General features: G+C 39.7%; 1 protein-coding gene across 1 annotated transcript; it reads left to right on the top strand.

Annotated features, from left to right (window-relative positions):
- Window positions 1–7183: 7183 nt before the first annotated feature.
- NPY (neuropeptide Y) lies at window positions 7184–14563 on the top strand. The gene is made up of 4 exons (XM_079150820.1): window positions 7184–7341; window positions 8286–8473; window positions 12464–12544; window positions 14375–14563. Exons 2-4 carry the CDS (start codon window positions 8286–8288, stop codon window positions 14397–14399), a joined length of 294 nt encoding a protein of 97 aa, XP_079006946.1. The 5' UTR covers window positions 7184–7341; the 3' UTR covers window positions 14400–14563.
- The last annotated feature ends 8847 nt before the right edge of the window (window positions 14564–23410 follow it).

The raw sequence follows: 23410 nt of genomic DNA on the forward strand, positions 1-23410 counted from the left end.
CCAAAAACAAATATTAAACACAGACCAAAGATAAATGAAAAATCACAAATAAATTTTGGCAACTCACTTCACAAGGGGATAAAATCCCAAATATATAGAACCCTCTAGAAACACCTTCATTTCACTTCACTTTTTCCTTCTTCTTGATCATTCCATTAGGCAAGGCAACATGCTCCTCTTTCACCCCATCTTAGAAAACCTTTCTCTTGACCTCATTATTGCCCCTGCTTCTACTCTGTCTACTTCTGTCTTGCCTTACAAATCTTTGTGAGTCTCCCTCCCTCTCCTCCTTCCCCTTCTGAAACTCAGTTGTAAACCTCAGTTGCATAAAAAAAAATATATTCTGATCAATACATTTGCTGGAAATCTACTGAGTGATAGGAATGCATGAGGGATGCAGAAGTAAATAAAAATGCATTGTTCTTTCTCTTATGAATTAACAGATTAAAATCTAAAGATATTTGACTAATAGCAATACAATGACTAGATAATAATACATACACAATTCTATAGTGGTTATGTACAATCAATGAGGAGTTCAGAGTCTTAAAAGAACTTGTAATAAGGGACCTAATCTAGCCTGGAGGACCAGAAAAATCCTCCATGAGGAAGTGATTGTTCAAGATCAAACTAGAAGGATGTGTAGGTGTTAGCCAGGTAAAGAGCTTTGACAGAGAATTTCTCAAAAGACAGCAAGGTCTCTTGAAGGTCTAGGAGGGAAAGATGATTAATGTATTTAAGAAGCAGAAAGAAGGCCAATGGACAGAAATGTAGGGACTAAGGGAGAAAATTGTGTTAAGTAAGCCTAGGAGGTAGGTAGGGACCCAAAATACATAGCCTTCTAGTTCAATTTACAAGTTTTGAAAACACTTTGGACTTTATATGATATGTTATTAGAAATATATGTTAATGGAAGCTCCATTGTAGATCATCTAGATTTGAGACTCTTGACAAAAGATTCTCTGGATTGGATGAATGACCCTGAATTTCAGGTATAAAACTGGAACTGGAGGTGGAGACTTCAGGCTCACAGCTGTGGAGTAAATAAGCTTGATTTGTCAGTGTGTGTGGAGTGGAAAGGTGAAGGTCAGGGCTTGAAGTACAGAAGGATGAGTGAGCAAAGAGACTGTAGTGATCTCAGAGAGAAAAGAGATGAATCAGAGAATAGAAAAGGTAATGGCCAAGAGAAGTCAAATAACTAGTGAAGGCCATGTGGCTTACCAGTAGGTTTATTGAAGCAAATTAAGTTGCTTGATTCAGCCAGATCCTTTATTGTAGTGGTTCCATGAAGAAGAAACCATGGTAGAAATCTACTTTTTAAAATTCTTGCTATGAGACTTCCTCTCCTGGTCAAGATGAAGAAACAGAAATTGGATTTACCCTTCCATCTAAACAACAACAACAAAAAAATCCTAGATCAAAATGTATAAACAACCCTCAAAACACCAGACATCAGCCAATAAAGGACAATGATCTCTTCAAGATGGGACATAAATCAGAGGAACTCTACACTGGCCTCAGCTTATTTTCTATAGAAGGCACCCAGGCTGCCATGGAGGAGGAAATGAATCAGCCCCTGAGAGGAGCTGGAGAAGGAAATGTGGAGAGCAGGACAGTGAGAGTACCAGGTCAGAAAGAGAACACACAGAGCTGGAGATGTCCCTCTAGAAGTTAGTTGATTAGTTGATCATGTACCTGAAGAAACCACTCAAGATCAGGGGGAAAAAAAACACAGGAGGATGATAATAAAAAGTATCTAGTGCTTCAAAGACAAACCCACATAAGTACAGTTATCTTATACTAGACAAAGGTCCTAAAAACTTACAATGGAGAAAAGATAGCCTCTTCAACAAATGGCGCTGGCAAAACTGGAAATTCATATGGAGTAAAATGAAATTAAACCCCTGTCTCTCACTCTGCACAAAACTCAACTCAAAATGGATCAAGGATCTAAGAATTGAACATGAGACCGTTCACCAAATAGAAGGAAAATTAGACCCAATCTTCATCACATTGGCTTAGGACTGGACTTCCTTAACAAGATCCCCATAGCGCAAGAAACAAAAGGAAGAATCAATAAATGGGATAGATTCAAACTAAAAGCTTTTTCTCAGCAAAGGAAACAATAATATGAAAAGAGAGCCTACAGAGTGGGAGAAAATCTTTTCCACACACACTTCAGACAGAGCACTAATCTCCAAAGTTTACAAAGAACTTAAAAAACTTTACACCAAAAATACAAAGAACCCAATCAGTAAATGGGCTAAGGAAATGGGCAGACACTTCACAGAAGAAGATACACAGGTGATCAACAAATATATGAAAAAAGTGCTCATCATCCCTAGTAATTAGAGAAATGCAAATTAAAACCACCCTAAGATTTCATCTAACTCCAATTAGAGTGGTTATTATCAAGAACCCAAGCAATAATAAGTGTTGGCATGGATGTGGGGAAAAAGGCACCCTTATACATTGCTGATGGAGTTGCAAATTGGTGCAGCCACTCTGGAAAGCAGTATGGAGATTCCTCAGAAAACTTGGAATGGACCCGCCATTTGACCCAGCTCTCCCACTCCACTTTGGTTTATATCCAAAGTACTTAATTAAGATCAGCATACTACAGTGATGCAGACACATCAATGTTCATAGCTGCTCAATTCACAATAGCTAGATTGTGGAACCAATCAAGATGCCCTTCAATTGATGAATGGATAAAGAAACTGTGGTATATATACACAATGGAATATTACTCAGCCATAAAGAAGAATAAAATTATGGCATTTGCTGGTAAATGAATGAAGTTGGAAAATATCATGCTAAGTGAAATAGGCCAAGCCCAAAAAACCAAAGGCTGAATGTTTTCTGCAGTAAGTGGATGACGATACATAACGATGGGGTGGGGTGGGATGGGGTGGGGTGGGGGGAAGAGAAGAATGAAGGAACTTTGGATGGTATAGAGGAAAATGGGGCAGGATGGGGCAGGAGGGGGTGGGGGAAAGAAAGATAGTAGAATGAGACAGACAGTATTACCCTATGTATATGTATGATTACATGAATGGTGTGAATCTATATTGTGTACAACCATAGAAATGAAAAGTTCATTTGTGTACAATGAATCAAAATGTAGTCTGTAAAAATAAAAAAATTTAAATAAAAATAAAATAAAATAAAAGATTTAAAAAAAGTGTATAGTGCTTGCTCCAGGTGTGGTGGCACACGCCTGTAAACCCAGCAGCTCAGGAGGCTGAGGCAGGAGGATCTGAATTCAAAGCCAGCCTCAGCAATTTAGCGAGGCCCTAAGCAATTCAGTGAGACCCTGTTTCTAAATAAAATACAAAAAGGGATGGGGATGTGGCTCAGTGGTTGAGTGTCCCTGAGTTCAATCCCTGGTACCAAAAAAAAAAAAAAAAAAAAAAAAAAAAAGAAAGAAAGAAAAGAAAAAAAAAGGTGCTTATTTCAACAGGGAGGAAAATTCACTTCTAGGGAGGTGTCAGTTATTAGTTAAGGCAAGAAAGGTTTTGCTTCAACAGTGGGAAAAATTAAACCTAGACAAAAGTCAATCCTGGAACCATCTACCAAATCTGAAGAACAAGACCCAAAAGCACTAACTGTTGCTTAGTTTTTAACTATGTCCCAGAACAAAGTTCAAGAACATTTTTGGGAACACAAAAATATCCAACAAACAAGAAGTTAATATGCACAATGCACAATTTCTGACATCTTATCAAAAATCATAAGGCATACAAAGAAGGAAAATACAAACTATAATATGGAGAGAAGTCAGCGTCCGTGTGATGGTTCATATGGATTGTCAGCTCGATTGGGTTAAGACACTGTGAGGTGCACTGATGAGTGTCTCCAGAGATTTTTGACATGTGTGATGGTAAACTGAGCGGGGTAGATCCATCTTGGATGTGGGTAGTGCAGCCCAGTGGGCTGGGGGCCTGAATGGAAGGAGGGTGGAGGGAGAAGGAAGCCAATGCACTCACAAGTGCCATTTTCTCTCTCTCTCTTTCTCTCTGCCTCTGACCACAATAGGCTGAGCAATTTCCTCTCCTGGGACCTTCCTCCATGATGTGTTATCTCATCTTGGGCCCAGAGCAATGCAGTTGGCTATCTGTGGAGTGAGACCTCTAGAACCCTGAGCTCCAAATAAACTTTTCCTCCTCTAAGCTGTTCTTGTCAGGTATTTGGTCACAGCAATGCAGAAACTGACCAAAACATTCCAACCAGAAATTATGCAAATGACACTAGTATAGTAGTTATTAAGAGTATGTATTCAAAAGCTAAAGATTGGACATGTCAACTCATGGAAGATATAAAAGAGATGTAAACTAAAATTCTAAAGATGAAAGTTGCACAGCATAGGTGCAAAATCACTAGTTAAGATTGACAGTGATCAGATATTGCAGACGATTAGTGAATTTGAAGACACAGCAATAGAAACTAACCAAATGAAACTCAGAGAAAAAAAAAGAAAGCAAATCAAAAACAGATCACCAGTGAACTGTGGGACAATATACACCCACCTTATGACTCATTCTGCTTTTGAGTATTTTCCTAAGAGGAATGAGAGTTTATGTCCATACAGTGACTTATAAGTGAATGTCATTGCAGCATTGCTCATAACAGTCCAAACTGGAAACAACCCAAGGACCATGAGTAGTTGAATTGATTAAAAAACTTAAGGTATGTCATATAATGGAAAATTTCTCAGCAATAGAAAGGATGAACTATTGATATATGCTTCAGTATGGGTGGATCTAAAAATAATGAGACTGACTGAAAGAAGGCAAAGAGTACACACTGTAGAATTATATTTATAAGCAATTCTAGAGAATACAAATAAATCTAGAGTGACAAGAAGCAGATCAACAGAGAAAGGGGGCAGGGAGAGAGAAGGGAGGACATTTCAAAAGTACATTAGGAATTTCGGGGGGTGATATGTATCTGTTAATTATCTTGAATGTGGTGGCTTCATATATTTATGTATATATATACATATATGTATATATATAGCACACACATATATTCAACTAAATATTTTAAACATTCATAGCTGGGCATATTTTAGTATGTCAGCAAAGCTGTTAAAAATAATCACATAAATAAATACATGATTTTGAAACAAAGGAGAGAAATGACTTAGCAGCTAGAGGGAGATGATAAGTTGAGTGACAGCTAGTTTTGTTTGGGGGGAGTTAGTTTTGGTTTGTTTCTTCAACAAACTCAAGCAAATTTAAAAGCTGAGGGAGATTAAAGGAAATTGCCGGAAAAAGAAGAGGTAACAGGTGAAACAAATTCCTGAGAGAGAGAGAGAGCATATTCAGAGCCCAAGGCCAAGCAACACAGCTTGGACTGGAGAGAAAAGAGAAAAAGATGTCAATTTTCTCTCTCTCTCTCTCTCTCTAAATGCTGAACCCTGAGAATAAGTTTTTATCCTTGAGTATCAGTGGTATCATTTTAAAGTAAGCTAATCAATTTTTCACAGTTCTCCCCATTCGGGAATGGTGTATCTCCTTAGAAGTAAGTTCTGCCAGATTCAATGACTCCTAAGTTTAGGTTTTAATTGATATGAATCTGTGATACATGGTAGAAAGTAAGATCATTTTATTGAATGTGAACTGTGCCTTTCTCCTTATCATGTATAACCAGAAGAATGAGAAATTATACTCCATACATCATATAATATACAATATGTATAATATATTATATATCATACATATATAATGATGTATCAAAGTGCATTCTGTCATGTATAACTAATTAAAACAAATAAGAAATAATTTTAAAAGGGTTCTAAGTAGATATTTTGCTTTTCTACCGAAGTCTCTCATGAACAATTCTAAAAGCCCTGTTATATATGTCCCTGGCATGTCTTTCTGTAGTAAGGGAAGTGCAGTTGCCTAACTGAGAAGGATGTGGGTCTTCTTCAAAATTGTGATTTCATTTGGGCACACAGACACTCTCTCACAGAAATAGACTCTCTGTGTCTCTCTGTCTCTGTCTCTGTCTCTCTCTTGCACACACACACACACACACACACACACACAGAGTGACAGAGGTGGGGGTTAAAAAGAGAGGTGCTTGCTTCACAGTAATTGATATTTAATTCAACACTGTCAGAACAGCACAAAAACAAAGTATCAACTTTAACAAAATCACTTGTCATATTAGCATTAAGATAGCATGTTAATCTTTCCTGAAAGATTCAGACTTCCAGAAGCATTCATTCAGGGAACTGTAAAATTTCAGCCCACTGTATAAAATCCTAATCCTGTAAGAATAATTCATGTATCTTTCCTATTCATTCAACAGGTTTAACGTTTAACACGATGCGCAAATTAATAGTCGCTTTTCAAAAAACTAATCAATTTCATTTCAAGCAAGATTTGCAGCAGGATCTACACACGCGATCACAAACTGAAATGTACTTAGGGCTTCACAAGGGCCACTAGATAATGAAGAAGCTGCTGTTTGTTCATGGCCACTTCGGACCAAAAGCCTCTAGACGCTGGAAACGCGGCCCTTTGCCCGGCGGGCAAGTTAGTTTACCATGTTCCGTCTCCGGGAGTTTTGAGTCCCCACACTCTTTCAGGTCGCTAGGAAGCCCTGCTTACTGAGTTTGGTCAAGTGCTTGGGAGGACCGATCTCAAAGAAAAAACAAAAGGGACAGAGCTGGCTCTCATCTCCTCGCGGGACTGGTTTGGACCTTCGGGATCAGGACCCTGGCCAGCCACCTCCCAGCTGCTTTAACTGTGGGAAAAACCTGTGCGCCCAGCGGTCTCCCTCCGAAGGCGCGCAGTTGTGCCGGCCAAGTGCCGCGCGTGTCGAGGAGATGCTCCACCAAGTACAGGATTCGGGTAGCACTACCCCCATGTCCGGCGGGTTGGTAATTTCGGTGGCAGAAATTTGGACTGCGCCTATTTGTGACAGAACTAGACCCCAAGTGCAGGAAAGCCGGGTCTCGACGCCGCCCGCGGAGGGCAGGCACTTAGGGTTTGACAGGGTCCGGCGCACTTGGGGCGCGCTGCCTGGCTTTCATTGCCCAGGCCCGCAGAGGCCTGGCGCGAGAGAGTTGGGGTGTAGGTGGCTTCTGAAGCAGACACTCGTGCGGCTGCAGCTCCAATCCCCTCCCCCAGTAGCTCGGGGGCGGGAAGTGGAGGGTGGGAGTCACCCAAGCGTGACTAGCCGAGGCCCCTCCTGCCGCGGCGAGGGAGCTCCATAAAAGCCCAGTTGCGACCCGTTCTCTGCACCCCATCCGCCCGCCCTCACACCTGCAAGAGGAGCGCCCCCACAGCAGAGCACTTGCCGCCCAGCCACGCCCGCTCGCCAGCCACCGTGAGTGTCGGGACCGATTTGGGTAAGGGCGGGAGCTAGGGGTGTGGGTGAACTTGCCCTGGGCATCATCTCACCCTTTGCGGAGCCCCGGAGCCCCGGCAGGGCGCCCTCGGATCCCCAGATTTTGAGGTCCGAACTTTGCCTGTTTCACGCCCAGATGTCCGCTGGCCCTTCTTGGCGGCTAAATTCATTAGCCCTTTCGGGTCCCCTCTGATTGTCCTTCTGCCCTTCTCCCAGTCCCGCCTGACTGGGCATTCCCTCTGGGTTATGTTTTGGAAGATATGGAGGGAAAAAGTGGGACCCCTATCCCAAGGCAACTGACCATCTCCCCGGAGGTCGCAGCCAGGAAACCCAGATTGCTGTGGGCGGAGAGAGGTTTCCCAGGCAGTGCCTTCGAGGGAGGAATCCCCGCGGCGCCCAGTCATCTCAGGATTCTTGAAATCTAAACAGAGACTGGCTAGCCCAGGTAGCAATTCTTTCCCCGCTTCCTAACTCAGTTGTCACCCGGAGGGAATCTCGGTAGCTGCCCTTCCCAGGCAGACCAAAAGTAACAGAGAAGAAAGTTTTCTCCTCCGAGAAGTGTTGAGGGAGGAGAGGAGAAAAGAAAAGCGATCATCCTTTAACTCAGAGGGAAGAACTTCCGATTCTGTTTTCAAAGTGTTGAACTGGAGTTGCTACCACCTTGCGCCTCTTGCCCGGCGACTCTGCCTTGGGACTTGGATAGGAGTTGCTCGGAGTTTTCCCGCGAGCAGGGGGGTGGGGCCCGGGCAGATCATCCTCTAAGCCTGCAAAGTGGTGCTCGCCAAGCTCAGCTTCCTTCTGGAGGACTAGGACTGGTGAGGATTGGGGGTGTCAAGGGTGGCAGCAGTGAAAAGGGCTCAGGCGTGCGTCCTCTGAATCCTGAAGTTCCCAATTCCAATCCACTGAGCCTTCTATGTCCACAGATGCTAGGTAGCAAGCGACTGGGGCTGTCCGGACTGACCCTCGCTCTGTCCCTGCTCGTGTGCTTGGGTGCGCTGGCCGAGGCATATCCCTCCAAGCCCGACAACCCGGGAGAGGACGCTCCAGCGGAGGACATGGCCAGATACTACTCGGCGCTGCGACACTACATCAACCTCATCACTAGGCAGAGGTGGGTGGGATTCGAGAGAATACTCCGGAGAGCACCAAGCCTGCACGCTGCAGATCCTGGGGATCTTGGGTGAAAGGGACCTTTTTTTTTTTTTTTTTTTTTTTTTTTTCTTGGCTATATCCAGAGAAGGACAATATTGGGCACATATTCAGCTGTAGGTAAAATGTTCAGGACACAAACTGCAGAAACGGGGTACATTCACTCTGTAACTCTCACCCAGGTCCTCCAGGCTTGCTCTGGCATCTCCCACTTACCCTTGTGTCTTTTTTTGTTTTTAAGTCCTTTGGAGTCGGTCTAGCCGCTTAGATGGAAAAAGTGCCCAGTGAAAGGAGCAAGAGTATGCCTAAGAAAATGTGTAGGGAGGAGAGGGAACCTGGTGTCTAGGGAAACAGTCATCACCAAAGAAAACCAAGGAGGAAACAGCCTGATTGCCAAGAGGTGGCCACACCTTCTGACCTGCCCAGGGCAAACCGAGTGACAGCATTTAGGAAGAGACAAATAGAGTTATGTATGTCTTTATGTACAGCATTTTTGGCAGTCTCATCCACATGCTTGAAAATCGTGATCCCAGTAATTAACATCTTAGCATGAAATGCAGACTTAGCCCATTTTATAGCAGGTGAATTCTGAAAAGTTCTACTTTCTTTATTAAGAAAAAACAATGTAGATCTAGTACCTCTGGGATAAATCCAGGGAATACTTGGATTCTGAGATATTGTAAACCTTATTCTGGATGCTCAGAAAGTTAAAGTGAATTGTCACATTTTCACTCTTAACATTGAATATTAAGTGAAAAATCAAATCCAAATTATTTTATACACAAATGCAATATTTAAAATTTGTTTCCAAAATTGGTGCATCTCAGTTCTAAATGACTTAACATGTTATCTTAAGGAGCTATAAAGGATGAGCCCTTTAGAAGTATTAATGTAAAAAAAAAAGAAGTATTAATGTTATTTAACATGTTTCACTTATATGTTGTAAAGTATTGAGTTTTTTTAACCATATTTTCACTTTTACAGTTACAGAATAGTTGGGAAAAATCTAAAGTAGGGTGTTTGGGGCTAGGAGTGAATTTAAACTTCAAAATAGTTTTCTTCCTTTCATCAAAAAGGTATATGGCATTGTGAAAAGACTTATGAAAAAGTTCCAATTTACAGAGGATCAATTAAATAATATTGATTCATGATCCCTTAAAATGTGATCATTTTAACTAGAAAAATGTTTTGAATCCTAATAGACTTCCCAGAAAGTTAATTGCTGCAATTCTTGCTTTGAGTACAGCCCAGAATGAAGAATTTAGACAAACAAAAGATATTAACTGTTATTTTTTCCGGAACAATGTCATTAAGTCATAGCAAAATATACAGCAGAACTCATTTTTGCAAAGATGATTGCTACAAAGCTTTGCCATTATATAAAACTTTAGCTCTTCAAAATACTTTCCTAGGTATCTTATCCAGTCTTTACCTTAAAGCTTTGAAGTTAATATAATTATCTCCATTTTATAGATCATGAAACTAAGAACATTTCAAAAAGGTTTCTTTTAGAGGTTATGGGATTGGAGTTTCTTTGAGTGTTGTCATCAGCATTAACAGTCAGTACGATCTCCAACATCTTTGATGAGGAAAAAGTGAGAGAGGGACCTGAGTTCCACAGGAAGAGATTCAGGTTAGATGGGAATAAGCTGGTCCCACAGTTTCCTGCCTCATCTTCATGTAAATTCCTTTTGGAAGCCATCAGACGCTCCTTATGCTCTCGCATCTCCTCCATTGTGCACCCACTGACTTCCCACCATAGATGCCCACTCACATGCACAAGTATGTGTTTTTTAAAATTATAGTGTCATTTGTGATTATGTTTGAAGTCAGCATATATGGTCATAAGAAACTATTCTTTCCTTTTTCTACTTAGTTCATGTTTTTGAGGTTGCTGTATGTAACCTGGTTCACTGCCTCTGAAGGTTGCTTCGTTTATTCCAGAGTGTGGGTCTATCACATTTTGCTTATGTGGTTCCCTAGATCAGCGGCTCTCAGGATGATGTTATGCTCTCCAGGACATTTGACAATGTCTGGTGACATCTTTTATTGTCCATCCTAGGGTGGGTGCTACTGGCATCTCATGTGGAGAGGAAAGGGATGCTGCTAAACATCCTAGAATGCCCAGGACAGCACTCTACAACAAAGCATTATCCAACCCCAGATGTCAGCAGTGCCACAGTTGAGAAACTCAGCCCTGGATTACTGTTTCTCATCCTGGCTACACATCAGAATCACCCAGGGAGCTTTTACAATATACTCAAATTGGCCTCCACCCTTGACCGATTAAATGAGACCCTTGTGGGTGGGGAGGGGGGAAGGGGACCTGGGCTTTAAAGTGTTCTTTTCTTTTTCTTCTTCTCTCGTTCTTTAAGCTCTCCAGGTGATTCTAATGTGCAGCCAGGTTTGAGAATTTTGCCCTCGAGACTTAGTCTTTGCAAGTTAAAGCATTGTAGAGAAGAAGGATAATCCAGAATTAATTAGAGAAGCAAGAGTAGTGAGCATTGCTGTCCTGGAACGTAGTTTATGACTGTGCAAATCCTGCTATTACAAATTTAGATTCTTTTCTGTTAAATTAGAGAAAATAGTTGCCAGTTCTTTCACTCACTGGAGCATGATGAAAGTAAGTGAATTAAGGTTGCCCAGGAGTTTTAAGATTAGTAGAAATCAACTGATGGACAGAATAACTAAATATAAGCCGTAGCCTGCAGCCTGATATCACAATTCAAGAAAGTCTTAACAAATGATGGGAGAGAGAGTGCAGGTTGAGGGCAATGAGGGCTTTTATTTTGTTTTTGCTTCCCTTGCATCTCTGCAAAGGATCTCACATCTTTCCAAAAAAGTTGGATTTAGTTAGGATTGATAAACAGAGCATATTCTCTGTCAGCTTTATTCAGCTTGTTACTGTTAGTTAATCCACCTACGCCAGACTGTGTTTTCATTTAAAACAAAATGGCTCCTGGTGTCCAGTGCCTTTTCTGAGAAAGGGGAAAATACTCTGCAACAAATGTAATTGGTTATAGACTTGTCAAACCCATTAGCAGTGTCCTGGAACAGGACACTTATACTACTCTTCATGGGTAAATGTAACTTTGCATTCAGATATTGTCCCAACATATCTTGCTATAGGAGGGAGAATAAAAAGAACACTTTTATGGATCAACAGGATTTCTTTAAACTTATAGGGCAAGTTAAAAATCACAGCATCAGGGAAGGCTTTTAGCTTTTGGTGCCTTGAGTAAATATGAAAAACATAAGATGCAGGATCTGTTGGCAGCTGTAAGGACGATGTGTTTCAACAGCAGTAACTTGCACATGCGTACCACTTTGTTGCTGTCAAGCATTGTGACTCACTTTCACATTGAATTTTCACAAAGACTCTGATTTAAGTGCAGGTTAGAATTTTTTATGAATGAGAAAACAGATTCAAAGACACAGGTGGGGTTTGAACATCATACTGCTGGGTTTTTTTTTTTTTTTTTTTTCCCAGAGCTGTTTCTGGACTATCATCTGGTCTCCTTATTAAGATTTAAACTGCTGTGTATCATCAGACCTATAGCCAATCAACTAATTATGGAAATGTTTCAATCAAGCTTCAGTGCTTTTAAATTTCCTGTCACATAATTATAAAAGAATATCTATATACGTACTACTGGTGGTAGTTTTAAAAGACAAGAATTTGACTAGAGTTTTTGGTTGAGTTTAAATACTCTGCTAAGTTATGTATTATGAATTTAAGCAAATTCTAAATATATATGAAATTTAAAATATATTTACAATTTTTCGATGATAGATGCTTCATACATCTATATTACTTATTAGCAGATGAACTACTGAAAATAACTTTAAGGTTCAATATCCCAAATAGGAGACTATCTTCTTTTTTCCTAAAGACTTTTATGGCTATTCTAAGCTTGCTTTAAAAGACTTCCTTTTCTTTTTCTTTTTCCAGATATGGAAAACGGTCCAGCCCCGAGACACTGATTTCAGACCTCTTAATGAGAGAAAGCACAGAAAATGTCCCCAGAACTAGGTATGAGCAATCTTGTGTGAAGACATTGTTGCAGAGCTCAGGTGCCCAGGTGAAGTTGGGAGGGACTGGGTTGGAGACTTCCAGATGAGGAGGGATTTGGGCAGGAATGGGGATGGAGAACTAGATAGGGAGGACCTTTTGTTTCATGCACTCATGGTAAATCTCTAAATTTCTGTGGAATGACATTTTCTAGCCTACACTATTTGGTGTTCCTTTGAAAGTCTAAACTTAAGTAACTTTTAGTTCACAAATTACTCTGAGTAGATTTTCTAGTATTGTTATAATTAGGGCTGTATAGAGTAAGCCCCTCACTCTAAATTTAAATGACCAGTTGTCCATCTTTGCCTAAATCATCCCTAGTTTCATACACTTGGTGGAGTGCCTACGTGTCCTAGGAAACGTTCCTCATGTGTTTGACTCCAGCCTTCCTGATTTTGCACAAAGTTGTAGATGAATCAGGAGCTCCTGGTGACTTTTTGGCATATTTTAGTTCAACATAGTAATATTCAATGCATGACTGTTGAACAACATTATTCTTAGGAGTTTATTTGCAGCCTTGCCACTTTCTTGGAGCATAGATCTAGCTTGGGAAGAGATGTCCCTAAAATCTAAGTGCTAGCCATTGGGCTGAAATTCTCTGGCACCTCTTGGACGAGGAAGGAGTGTAAAGAAGTCTAATCTGCTTCCATTTTCATACTCCATTGGCTACTCTGCCCCTCTCCCCACACTGCCCCACCTCTGCCCACAGTAGGATCAAGTTCACAGGGTCCACTCTTGTCTGAGGTAGGTTGGCTGCCTCAGACCCAGAGCTTAACAACATCAAGAACCAAGTTCCCCAGAAGAGGTCACTAGCACACTTGCTCAGTGTGAGCGTGACCGGAGTGTCACTCTTCATTGAGGTTCTTTTGAGAGAATCCATGAGTAACTATTGAGCCACCCACCTCCTCTCCCTTGTGAAGTGGCCAGCCAGAGTGAAGGGCACAAGTATAGAGTTGGCAGATTCATTTTCTCTGAGGGAAACAATGATTTGAGCTGGAATAAAACTCCAGTGCTCTTGTCCCCAGAAGTACCAACTCTGACTTAAACAGCAAATCTGAGAGAAACAGGAGGAAAATCACAAGGTTATTTTTAATACTAAGCAATAAGTGCCTTTTTCACTGATACACAGGTGATGTTTGCCACAGTAAGAAGTTTAGGGTAGGCTGTGTCTACTTGCAGTTAGGAAAATAACAATCCAGACCTACTTAGAACTCTGCTGCTGTTTTTTTCTTGTGGCCCAACGTGACACAATCAAGTTGCATGCAATCGAGTTAACTGAACCCTGATTGACAGATTTATAGCAATTAGAAGGAAACAAAAGCCGATAGCCCTGAAGTTGCCTGTGAGTGCTGTTTTCTTGAAAAGGGCTTTTTATATTCTAATAAATAGCATTTTACTACACAACAAATCTTGCGGGAAAACAACAGAAGCATATTCAGTTGAGTAACACTAACTTTCTTGTTAGTTTCAAGTGATTCCTGTAGTTTTGATCTTCAGAAATATTGCCGAGTTCCTCGGTTCCTTTGATATGTACAGAACCTTTTAAATGCTCCCATGGAGATTTGCCTGTGACTTCCTTAGCATGAGTGAAAGCCACTCAGCTGGGCCTTTGCACATCACTCGGCTGTCTCACTCCTGCTATTGCACATGGCCTCTTATTTAGAGTGCCAACGGGAGGCTTCTCAAGAGTTTCTGATCCACTTTTAGTTCAGAGCTGCGTGTCTCACTCTTGCAGGCATCCCAGGTAGTCAAACAGCTTCTCTTACATGCTTTGCTTCTTATGTTTTACAGGCTTGAAGACCCTTCTATGTGGTGATGGGAAAGAACACTTGCTCTCCAAGCTTTTCCTATTTTCAACCCATATTTCATCCTGTAAAACCAGAGTCTGCCCGTCCTACCAGTGCATGCAGCCCTTGTGCTGGATTCTGCCATGTTTACTTTGTCACCATTGTATATATGTGCATTTAAATAAAGCACCATGCAGTCAAAAAGTGTGTTCTCCTCAATGGACGATCTGTTATGGCCGTAGAGAGAATGACTTGAAGTTATTCATTAAATTATAACCTCCCTCAAGTAAAAGACTCAGGGTTTGTTTCACCAATATTAAAGAAACGGCTATGGAAGATATAAAGATATTGTTATTTATGATGATCAAAACTGTGTGTGTGTGTGTGTGTGTGTGCATGTGTGTTTGTAGGTGAGTGTAACACATAGAAGTATTTAGAGACATTTGTCAAGGGCATGTTAATTTGGAGAAAATATTCAAGAACTCCCCCTCATTCACATGGGATCCTAGCTGATCTTATTAACCTAGGTCATCATGGAAGGGACTGCTTGTCTCAAAAAACTTTCTGCAAAATGTCCTCTATTTCTCTACTACTGTAGTCACTAGCCCTATGTAGTTTTTGAATCCTTGTGACCAATGCAAATAAGGAATTGAGTACTACATTTTTTTTTAATTTAAATGAATTTGAATAGCCACATGTCCCTAGTGGTTGCCAGATCAAACTGCTGAGGTCTAGACATCTATGTAGGTCACCGCTCTTAGAATCTGAGTCACAAGCACACTGAGTAGGATGATTACCTTTTCACACAACACGGGGGCATGTTAGTTAACTTGGCGAAAGGTTAACTTCCTCTTTCTTAGAGTACTCATTTGCTTGGGCAGAGTTTAAAATTAATGTTATTAAATTCTTACATGTAATTTTTTAAGTCAAAGAAAATAATTCTCTCATACTGGTACTTTGTATGACACCATAAAATATGCACAGATATTTTTATGCAACATGTTAAAATTGCTTGCAAAAACCCAAGAATAACAATATATAGTCATATGCTTAATGACAGGGACACATTTTGAAAAATAGAGATGACTTTTGTCATTGTGTGAACATCACAGAATGTACTTATGAAAACTAGAATGGGTATGATGTCACTAGGCTATACAGTATGATCTTATGGGACCACTGTCATATGTGTTGTCCTTTAATGACCAAAACACTTATGTGGTCAGTGACTACATGTCATGCATGACTTAGGGAATTTTATAGCACATACAATGTTCTCTGTATATAAACAATTTTATTGCTTTTTTGGTCAGCAAAGTCAGTGATGCTACAAAATATGGAACCCTTAATGAAACTAAGATAAAATTGTTCTGTGATTTCCCAAAATGTTTCCCTCATTTCTATTTCTTTGAACTGATACATAAGGTGTTTTTTAAAAATCTTTGAAGGTTGAATCAGTGTCAACGTATTATCACACAACAGCAACATTCTGTATTGATCTACTATGTTTGGAGATTTTCTTTACTAAAGTTAGTATTATGCAAAGAAAGTTGATTCAAAGATCCATCTGGTAGCACAGACATGCTGAGTATTCATCACTATATATAGAACTCTTGTTTGCATGGAGTAGAGAAAATAGAAGTAATATACACGAACCACTGCAAGATAATCCAGGAATTTTATTTTAAGCAAAAAATTTAACCTCTTACCCCACCAAACCTAAATATATGGGAAGCCTAGCATTAAATAGCCCACATTTCACTCATACCCAGTCCTTGACCTCGCCGCCTCTTTACCTCATCTTAGAAGAAAACAATTGAACCTTTGTGCCTGTGAACTCTGTGGTTCTGACCCAGTGGCTATTGGCCTATCTGATCTTCAAATTCATGAACTTCTGAGTTCTCACTCATGAAATGAAGATAATAATTCTTACACTGGAATCAAAATTCAAGTTCAGTTACAAGTAAGTGATAGAAGGGAGGTGATTAAGGATGAAGTTTTTGAAGGGTTGGATTATAAATCCCTAATAAAACAAGAATTAATTTTAAGATATACAATGAGAGCAAACAAGAAAATTGCAAAACTGCTTTCCAAGAGATTTCTGTGATAGTATTTTCAGCATGCTGGACATCCTTGGAATAGGCTTAAAGATGCTGGATCACCTACTTGCTACTGCAAAAATAAATAAATAAATAAATAAAACAATAATAATAATCTTCACTAGAGTTATATTAAGAACAATTCAACCTTCATTTTGAAATGCCTATGAACAACATAATTATCACCAAGTAAATATATAAGCATTATTAAGATCTTCTCTGATTCTAGCTCTATGTTCTATGAGGTATGATTTATGCTTAAGTTCTTTGCAGATGTCACTGTCTGTATTTTGATCCTTACAATGCACATGATACAAACAGATGATTATCCCCTCAGTTTTTACAGATGAAAAAACTGAAGACTAGAGAAAATAAGTGACTCATCCCACCTCATTTCAGCTAGTGGAACTAGACAATGTGTCTACTTACAACTTCTCGCCCTCCTGATGGTGTTTTCAAGGATAGGTAAGTGGACACCAGGTCACATGCGATCCAGCAAAAACCATAATGCCAACACATTTAAATTAGAGAATAACAAAGGACTAAACTAATTGTGCAAGAGGTGAAATGGGTAGAACTAGTTGGAAAAAGCTTAATAGAGATTGTGAATGTGAGTGGTCAAGGGAATTATGGGTGAGGAGGACAGATGGTCTCAATGCAGGTAGGTCTGACACAACTTATGCAAGGAATTTTCAGGGGTACACCTGGCAGGACCAGACACAGAGTGGTCAGAGGTTGGGTTGATGGAGTAGATCCAAGGATGAACAAATTCATCCATTTGCTAAACATTTTTTGAGCACCTAATATATATTGGACATTGTACTAAGCTGAGGATACAAGGATCAATTATAGTTTCTTAAAGAATTTACTATTTAACCAAGGGAGACAGATTATAGTGCATTGTTGGAAGTACAAAGATGGAAGTGTTAGAGGTCTGGGAGGTAGTAGGTCTTAGAATCTTCTCACTCAGTGTGATGTCCTCCAGTTTCCTGAGAAGGGGGTGCTACCTGTGAGAATCAATTGCCAAGTAGGGAACACAAAGCCAGGTGGGAAATCATTCAACAAAGCTGAACACAAGGCTGCCCTGTAGGCTGAGTCAGGATGCCTTACTGAGGCCTGTGCCTCCAGGGTACCCCTCCTTCCCCCCAAAATCCAGCCTTATAGAGAATGATAGGAATGAGAAGGTCTCTGGATCAGATTCCCAAATCCATTTACCCAACAGTCAGGTAGACAAGAAGGCCAGCCTGCCACTTCTAATGGCTGATGGAAGAAGAGGAGGGACACATGTGATGGCTTTACAGTGTCCCTGCCTGTTAGTGCAATATCCTGTAATGATTCAGTCCAGAGAGCAGCTCCCCTCCCTTGAGAAGGGGACAGGAAAAGAGAACAGAGCTAGTGGTCAGAAGCTTCTATGGGCCAAGGCTAAAACAAGGACATTTTATAGGTCCTGCAAATTCAGTATGTTACAAACTGATACTCCCTATTTCACAGCACAGAAAACTCCTTCCTCCCTAACAGGAAGTGGCTCCTGGTTTTATGGGAGCAGGGAAGGATGCCCAGCCCAGACTGGGGAGAGTGCAGGAGGCAGGAAAGACTTCCTAGGGCAACTGAGGCTTGAGCTGGGTTTGAAGGATGAGCAGCAATGCCAGATGAAGAAAGCCAGATAGGAGAAAGAGGATATGGAGATGTATTTTGATTTCTTTTAAATTATTCTTGTTTCTCATACTTTCAATTTTGCTGGTCTAAGAGGAAAACCCCCACTTGAGATCCAATCAAGTCCTACACCATCCCACCTGCTCTTATTGCAGACTGTCTCCAATACTGGGACCCTTCTATCAATATTCTTAACTAACCAAATCAGGATCAGATTTATCAGCATGAGATAGCTTTAATATTTCTTTAATTAGTACGTTGTAGCAGTACATAATATTGGGTTCATTTTGATATAATTTTATAAGCATGAAATATAATTTGCTCCTATTCAGTTCCCAGCATTTCTCTTTCCCTCTCCTCCTCCCCTCCCCCTGTTGCCTTTCCTCTATTCTGTTAGTCTTTTTTCCATTTATTTATAGTTTTTAAATTAGTTTAGCCTGAAATATCTTAACCACAATCTTATGGACAAATTGATAAGTCTAGAGAATAAGTGTTGTAAGGTTGGTTCCACTCCCTAATTCAGGAAGAGACTCATTATTCCTTTTGCAATATTAGCTGCCTTAATCTATTCTAGCCTCTTTCCCCAGCCTAGGGTAAGGACAGAGGAACAGAGAGAGAGAAAGAAAAACAGCACTGGCCTGAGGCTTTCCTACCATGCTTTGCAGGTGAAAGAAGATGGCAGATGCACCTGCCCCTCACTGCACACAGGTGCAGATTCCACAAGGATTATTGAAGACAGTAAACTGAATAGGATGGCAGCTAATTATCCCTCCTCTTTCTTTCTATTCCATAAACATTATGCTTTTATGGTTACTTTTTTTAAACCACATATACAATAGAAAATGGTTCTTTTCTCCTCTGTGCTGAACATTGAAATCAGTTACAATGTCATCAGAACTAAACAAATACTTTTTCGATTATCATAAAGGAAAACAGACTTATGAATGAGATGTTTTAGTGGAATATTCTTCTATTGTGGTTCCTGGTAGGAGGATTGTGATAGTGTCATAACTAATATTATTGCCTTTTCTTTTGCCTATTAGAACAATTAGCAACAAGTGTGAAATCATACAGAAAACTTTTCTTTTTAAAATTGAAATAGAATAACATATAATTAATCACATGTGTCATCTGGGCTCATTTTTAAGTGTGCTAAGTAATAGCTATCAAGTTAAACATTCTTATGCTGTAGACTTGAAATGCTTTGCAATTATGGGAATGGGTGATTGTGTGATAATACTGACCTTGTTGCCCGATACATAGAAGGTGCTCAGTGAGAGCCAGTTAAGTATGGAATTGCTTGTGAGGACTGGAAATGATCTCAGAGAAGCCAGAACACATACAACATTTGGTAAACAGCCTTGTAAAGGTTCTTTGTGAGCGAATAGCATCATTCAAATGATTTTTCAATTAAAGGTTGCTTGGGATAATTGAAATTTTATTTATCCTAATACAGCCTTTTCTCACCATCAAGTCCTTTCAAACCAGAGATACCTACTAAACTAACTGATGTGTGGAATTTAATTCAAGAATAATAAATGTTGGCAGAACATATTTTTTGTAGTCATTCTTCCTAACAGACTGAATTATTGACCAGATTAAAAAGGAACCAGTTGATCCCTGATGGGCTTCTAGAGTCCCAAGAATTCTATCAATTCAGGAAACAGCTATTGAATAGTCTCTGACAGGTATTCTGCTCAGTTCTAGCAGGGATATAAATGTGAGTGAGACAGTTTTCCTGTTTTTGAAGATCTAGTCATTTATAAAGGAGATGGACACGTGCTTAAGTGACTCTAGTGCAAGACAGATTATGAACAATGTTTTAACAGGAGCACAAATTGCGTGCTATGGAAGAACAAGGGAGGCTGAAGACATTTGCCCTACGGTATGTGAGGAGTGGGAAGTGGCATGTGACCTGGACTTGGGAATGGCAGCTGTTCGGTTGTATCTCTTTACTTTTGTGAACGTCAAGATCATTATTAATTGCATTAATTCCTAGAAACAAGGTTGTGCAGGTGCCTAAACAAATTCCAGCTGAGATTCCAAAATCGCTGCCTGGGGAAATGGTGGTTGGCCATCCATCTCAGAGTGAGCGTCTGTTGTCGACTGACAGGCATGCGCATTGGGTGGGTGGGATGAGAGTGAGACCCTGGAGGGGTGTCCGATCCTCTCTTATTGCTCATACCTCCACTCTGGAAATGATGGGTTCATTTTGGGCAAATATGTGAGAAGACTTAAGTACTCAAAGCTAAAATTATCTACTTATTTTTGGCAGTGCTGGGGATCGAACCCCACCATGTGCTAGGCTAGGCAAGTGTTCTACCACTGAGCTACAGCTCCAGCCCAGTGTATCAGTTTTTCAAAAGGTGTGATGTGTGGAAATAGGACATGCTTCACTGGTGTATGAATAATAAAGTGTTACAAGGGATGTGCTTCTTTTCTCTCCCTCACAGGGAACTGCATCACAGGTGGAGGTCCAGGTCGCCATACAGTTCAAGAATGACGCCCAGAAATGCAACAGAAGAAACTGGCATTTGGCAGAGCAGAGGTCTCATGACGGGCTCCAGCAGTTGTGGCTGATACAGGAAGATCAGTTTGGGGGTGTTGGCCTCAGGGGAGAGATGAACAACTATTTCAGTTTTCCTGTCCTTGAACTGCACCCAAAACTCTGAAATCTAGGAAACCCCCCAATTTCAGGAAAACTGAACCAGCTGGTCATTGCACTTGGGAATCAAACCAACTTTTTTGTCAGTATTTTAAGGAGGAAAAAAAGTGCTCAGAGTATGAACCTCCTTCCAAGCGAGCACTTCACCAGGTTCAACATTTACTCCTGAACACGAATGTTCAACAGCATGCTATTTTCCTAACTGAACTTTCAGTATACGCTTCCCTTTAGATCATTGTAAAAAGGTAATTTTCAAATATTCCCATGTGGAGAAACACCAGTTGTGAAGACATTAAGAATGTTTTGAGTTTCTAGACCAACCACTTTCGCATTCTAACATTATAAATACTTTGGTTCCGTGAATGCATAAATACTTAATTTCATGGATAATTAACTCTTTGTAAGAAAAATGATTTCAACTTGAAATCCTAAATTGCTCTTTGTCTTCTGAAATTACAACTAAGTTTTGAGTGTTTCTTTTTGTGATAAGAATTGGGGTGAGAGGGAGCTAACATTGTGTTGAGTGACTATCATAAACAGGTCCTTTGTTTACTTTAATTCTTTTTGTCTTCACTCAAACCATGAGAGAGGGGTATTGCTGGCTTCATTTTACAGATGAGGAAATGGAGGCGGAGAGAGGCGAAGTGAGACAAGATGTTGGCTATTGCCCTTGGCCGAACCCAGGCCAGTTTGCCTGCATCCCCAGTTCTTTGTGGCATAACTTTTTACCTACAGTGATTCTGAATCATTGCATTATATCATGACTATGGTCTTAAGAGAGAGGCAGCACAGAGAACTGCTAAGTTACAAACATTGGCGTCTAAAAGGGAGCACTGGTTTCCCTTGTCCTCAAAAATGCATGTTGCCTTAAAGTCCAGTGTGTCTAATACTAATACAGTTATGCTAGTTTTTTTTTTTAAATGATACTGGTTTATTTCATCCATTTGTCTTTAATCTTTGTAAGACATTGAGCTCTAACTATATGCCCTATAACAAAATATAGCTGTTTTAGAAATGTAAATAAAACATTATTTTAAGTAGCAAATTTAGACTATATCCATATATATATATATATATGTTCTTACCATCTTATTTTTTGTTTTCCATGCTTTTTCTCTAGTTATTTTTTCTTTTTCTTGTTTTATATTGAACAAATCAAATTTCCTTATTCTTTTTCTTTTCTCTCGTAGTTTGAGTAGTGTATTTTCTACCTGGCTCCTGAATGAACTATAGATATTAGGATGTGGTCAACTTTAATAATCATCTCTAGATATTTTGTTTGTTTGTCTTCCCAATCTAGACATTAGTATTTCTCTTTTTAAGAAAATGCCTATTTACATTTATGCATGTTCACCAATTTTAAAATTCATTATTCTTTTTACAATGTACTCCTTCTTTCTGGATTCAAATTCTTTCTTTCTAAAGTATATCCTCTAGTAGTTCTTCTGGATAGGTGTTTGAAATAGTAATCTATTTCAATATTTTTCTTAAAATGCCTTTATTTTACTTTAATTCTCAAATAACACTTTAGCTGGATACAATGTTCTACATCTGCGGACATTTTTCTGTCAACACTCTGAAGCTAGTATATCATTGACTCTCAACCTCCGCTGTTGATCTTAAGAAATCTGTAGTCATTCAGATGAGTTTTCTATCTTTGTTATCTTTCTACTATGGTTCATTTTCTATCCTTTTGTCTGTGGTTGCTTTTAAGAATCTGTCTTTGTCTTGTGGCTCTGAAGTTTCCTGATAATGTGTTCAGACATGGTATTTCTTTTAATTTATTCTTGTAAGAAAATACAATTTTTAGTCAAAGAATGTCTTTTATCTATTCACAGTTATTTGTTTAAATGTTGACCTATCTTACTTTCTCTATCCTTTTGTTCTTGAAATTCTATTAAGTCTCACTGTTTTACAAATATTTTAACTTTTTCCTATTTCTTATCAATTTGTTTATCTACACTGTATTCTGAGTAATTGACTCAAATATCTCTTCCAGTTTCTTTTTCTTCAGTAGGTCCTTGAGTTTCCACTACCTCAGTGTGTTGAATCTTCTTACTCTCTCTCCTCTCTTCCCATGGAGACTCTATTGAATCAGAGTTTTCCTTCTGGTCAGTAGTGAATTTATTTCTATCAAGTGCCCAAAGGAATCCCAACTGTTTTATATTAATTTCTTGGCTTAATGGCTCCTGGATTATGGGAGCAGTATAAATCTCTCAAACTTACATGATCCACAATTTTAATTCCCCATGGAAACTCTTCTCACCCTATCCAGAGCCTTAGTCTCAGCAAGCAAAACCAGTGAGCATAGTTTTTTTTCTAATTCATCCTTCCATTATTTATTATATTTGCAATAAGCAGATATTTTTAAATCCTGTGTTTACAATGGAATGTTACTCAGCCTTAAAGAAGAATGAAATTATAACATTTGCAGGTAAATGGATAGAATTAGAGAATATCATGCTAAGTGAAATAAGCCAATCCCAAAAAAATCAAAGGTCAAATTTTTTCTCTGATAAACAGATGCTGATCCATATTGGGGAGCAGGTAGGGAAGCATGAAGGAACTTTGGATTGTGCAGAGGGGAGTAAAGGCAGGGGTGGGGTGGTGGGGATGGGAAAGA

Source organism: Sciurus vulgaris (genome assembly GCF_902686455.1).
Source record: "Sciurus vulgaris genome assembly, chromosome: 8".
NCBI lineage: Eukaryota > Metazoa > Chordata > Mammalia > Rodentia > Sciuridae > Sciurus > Sciurus vulgaris.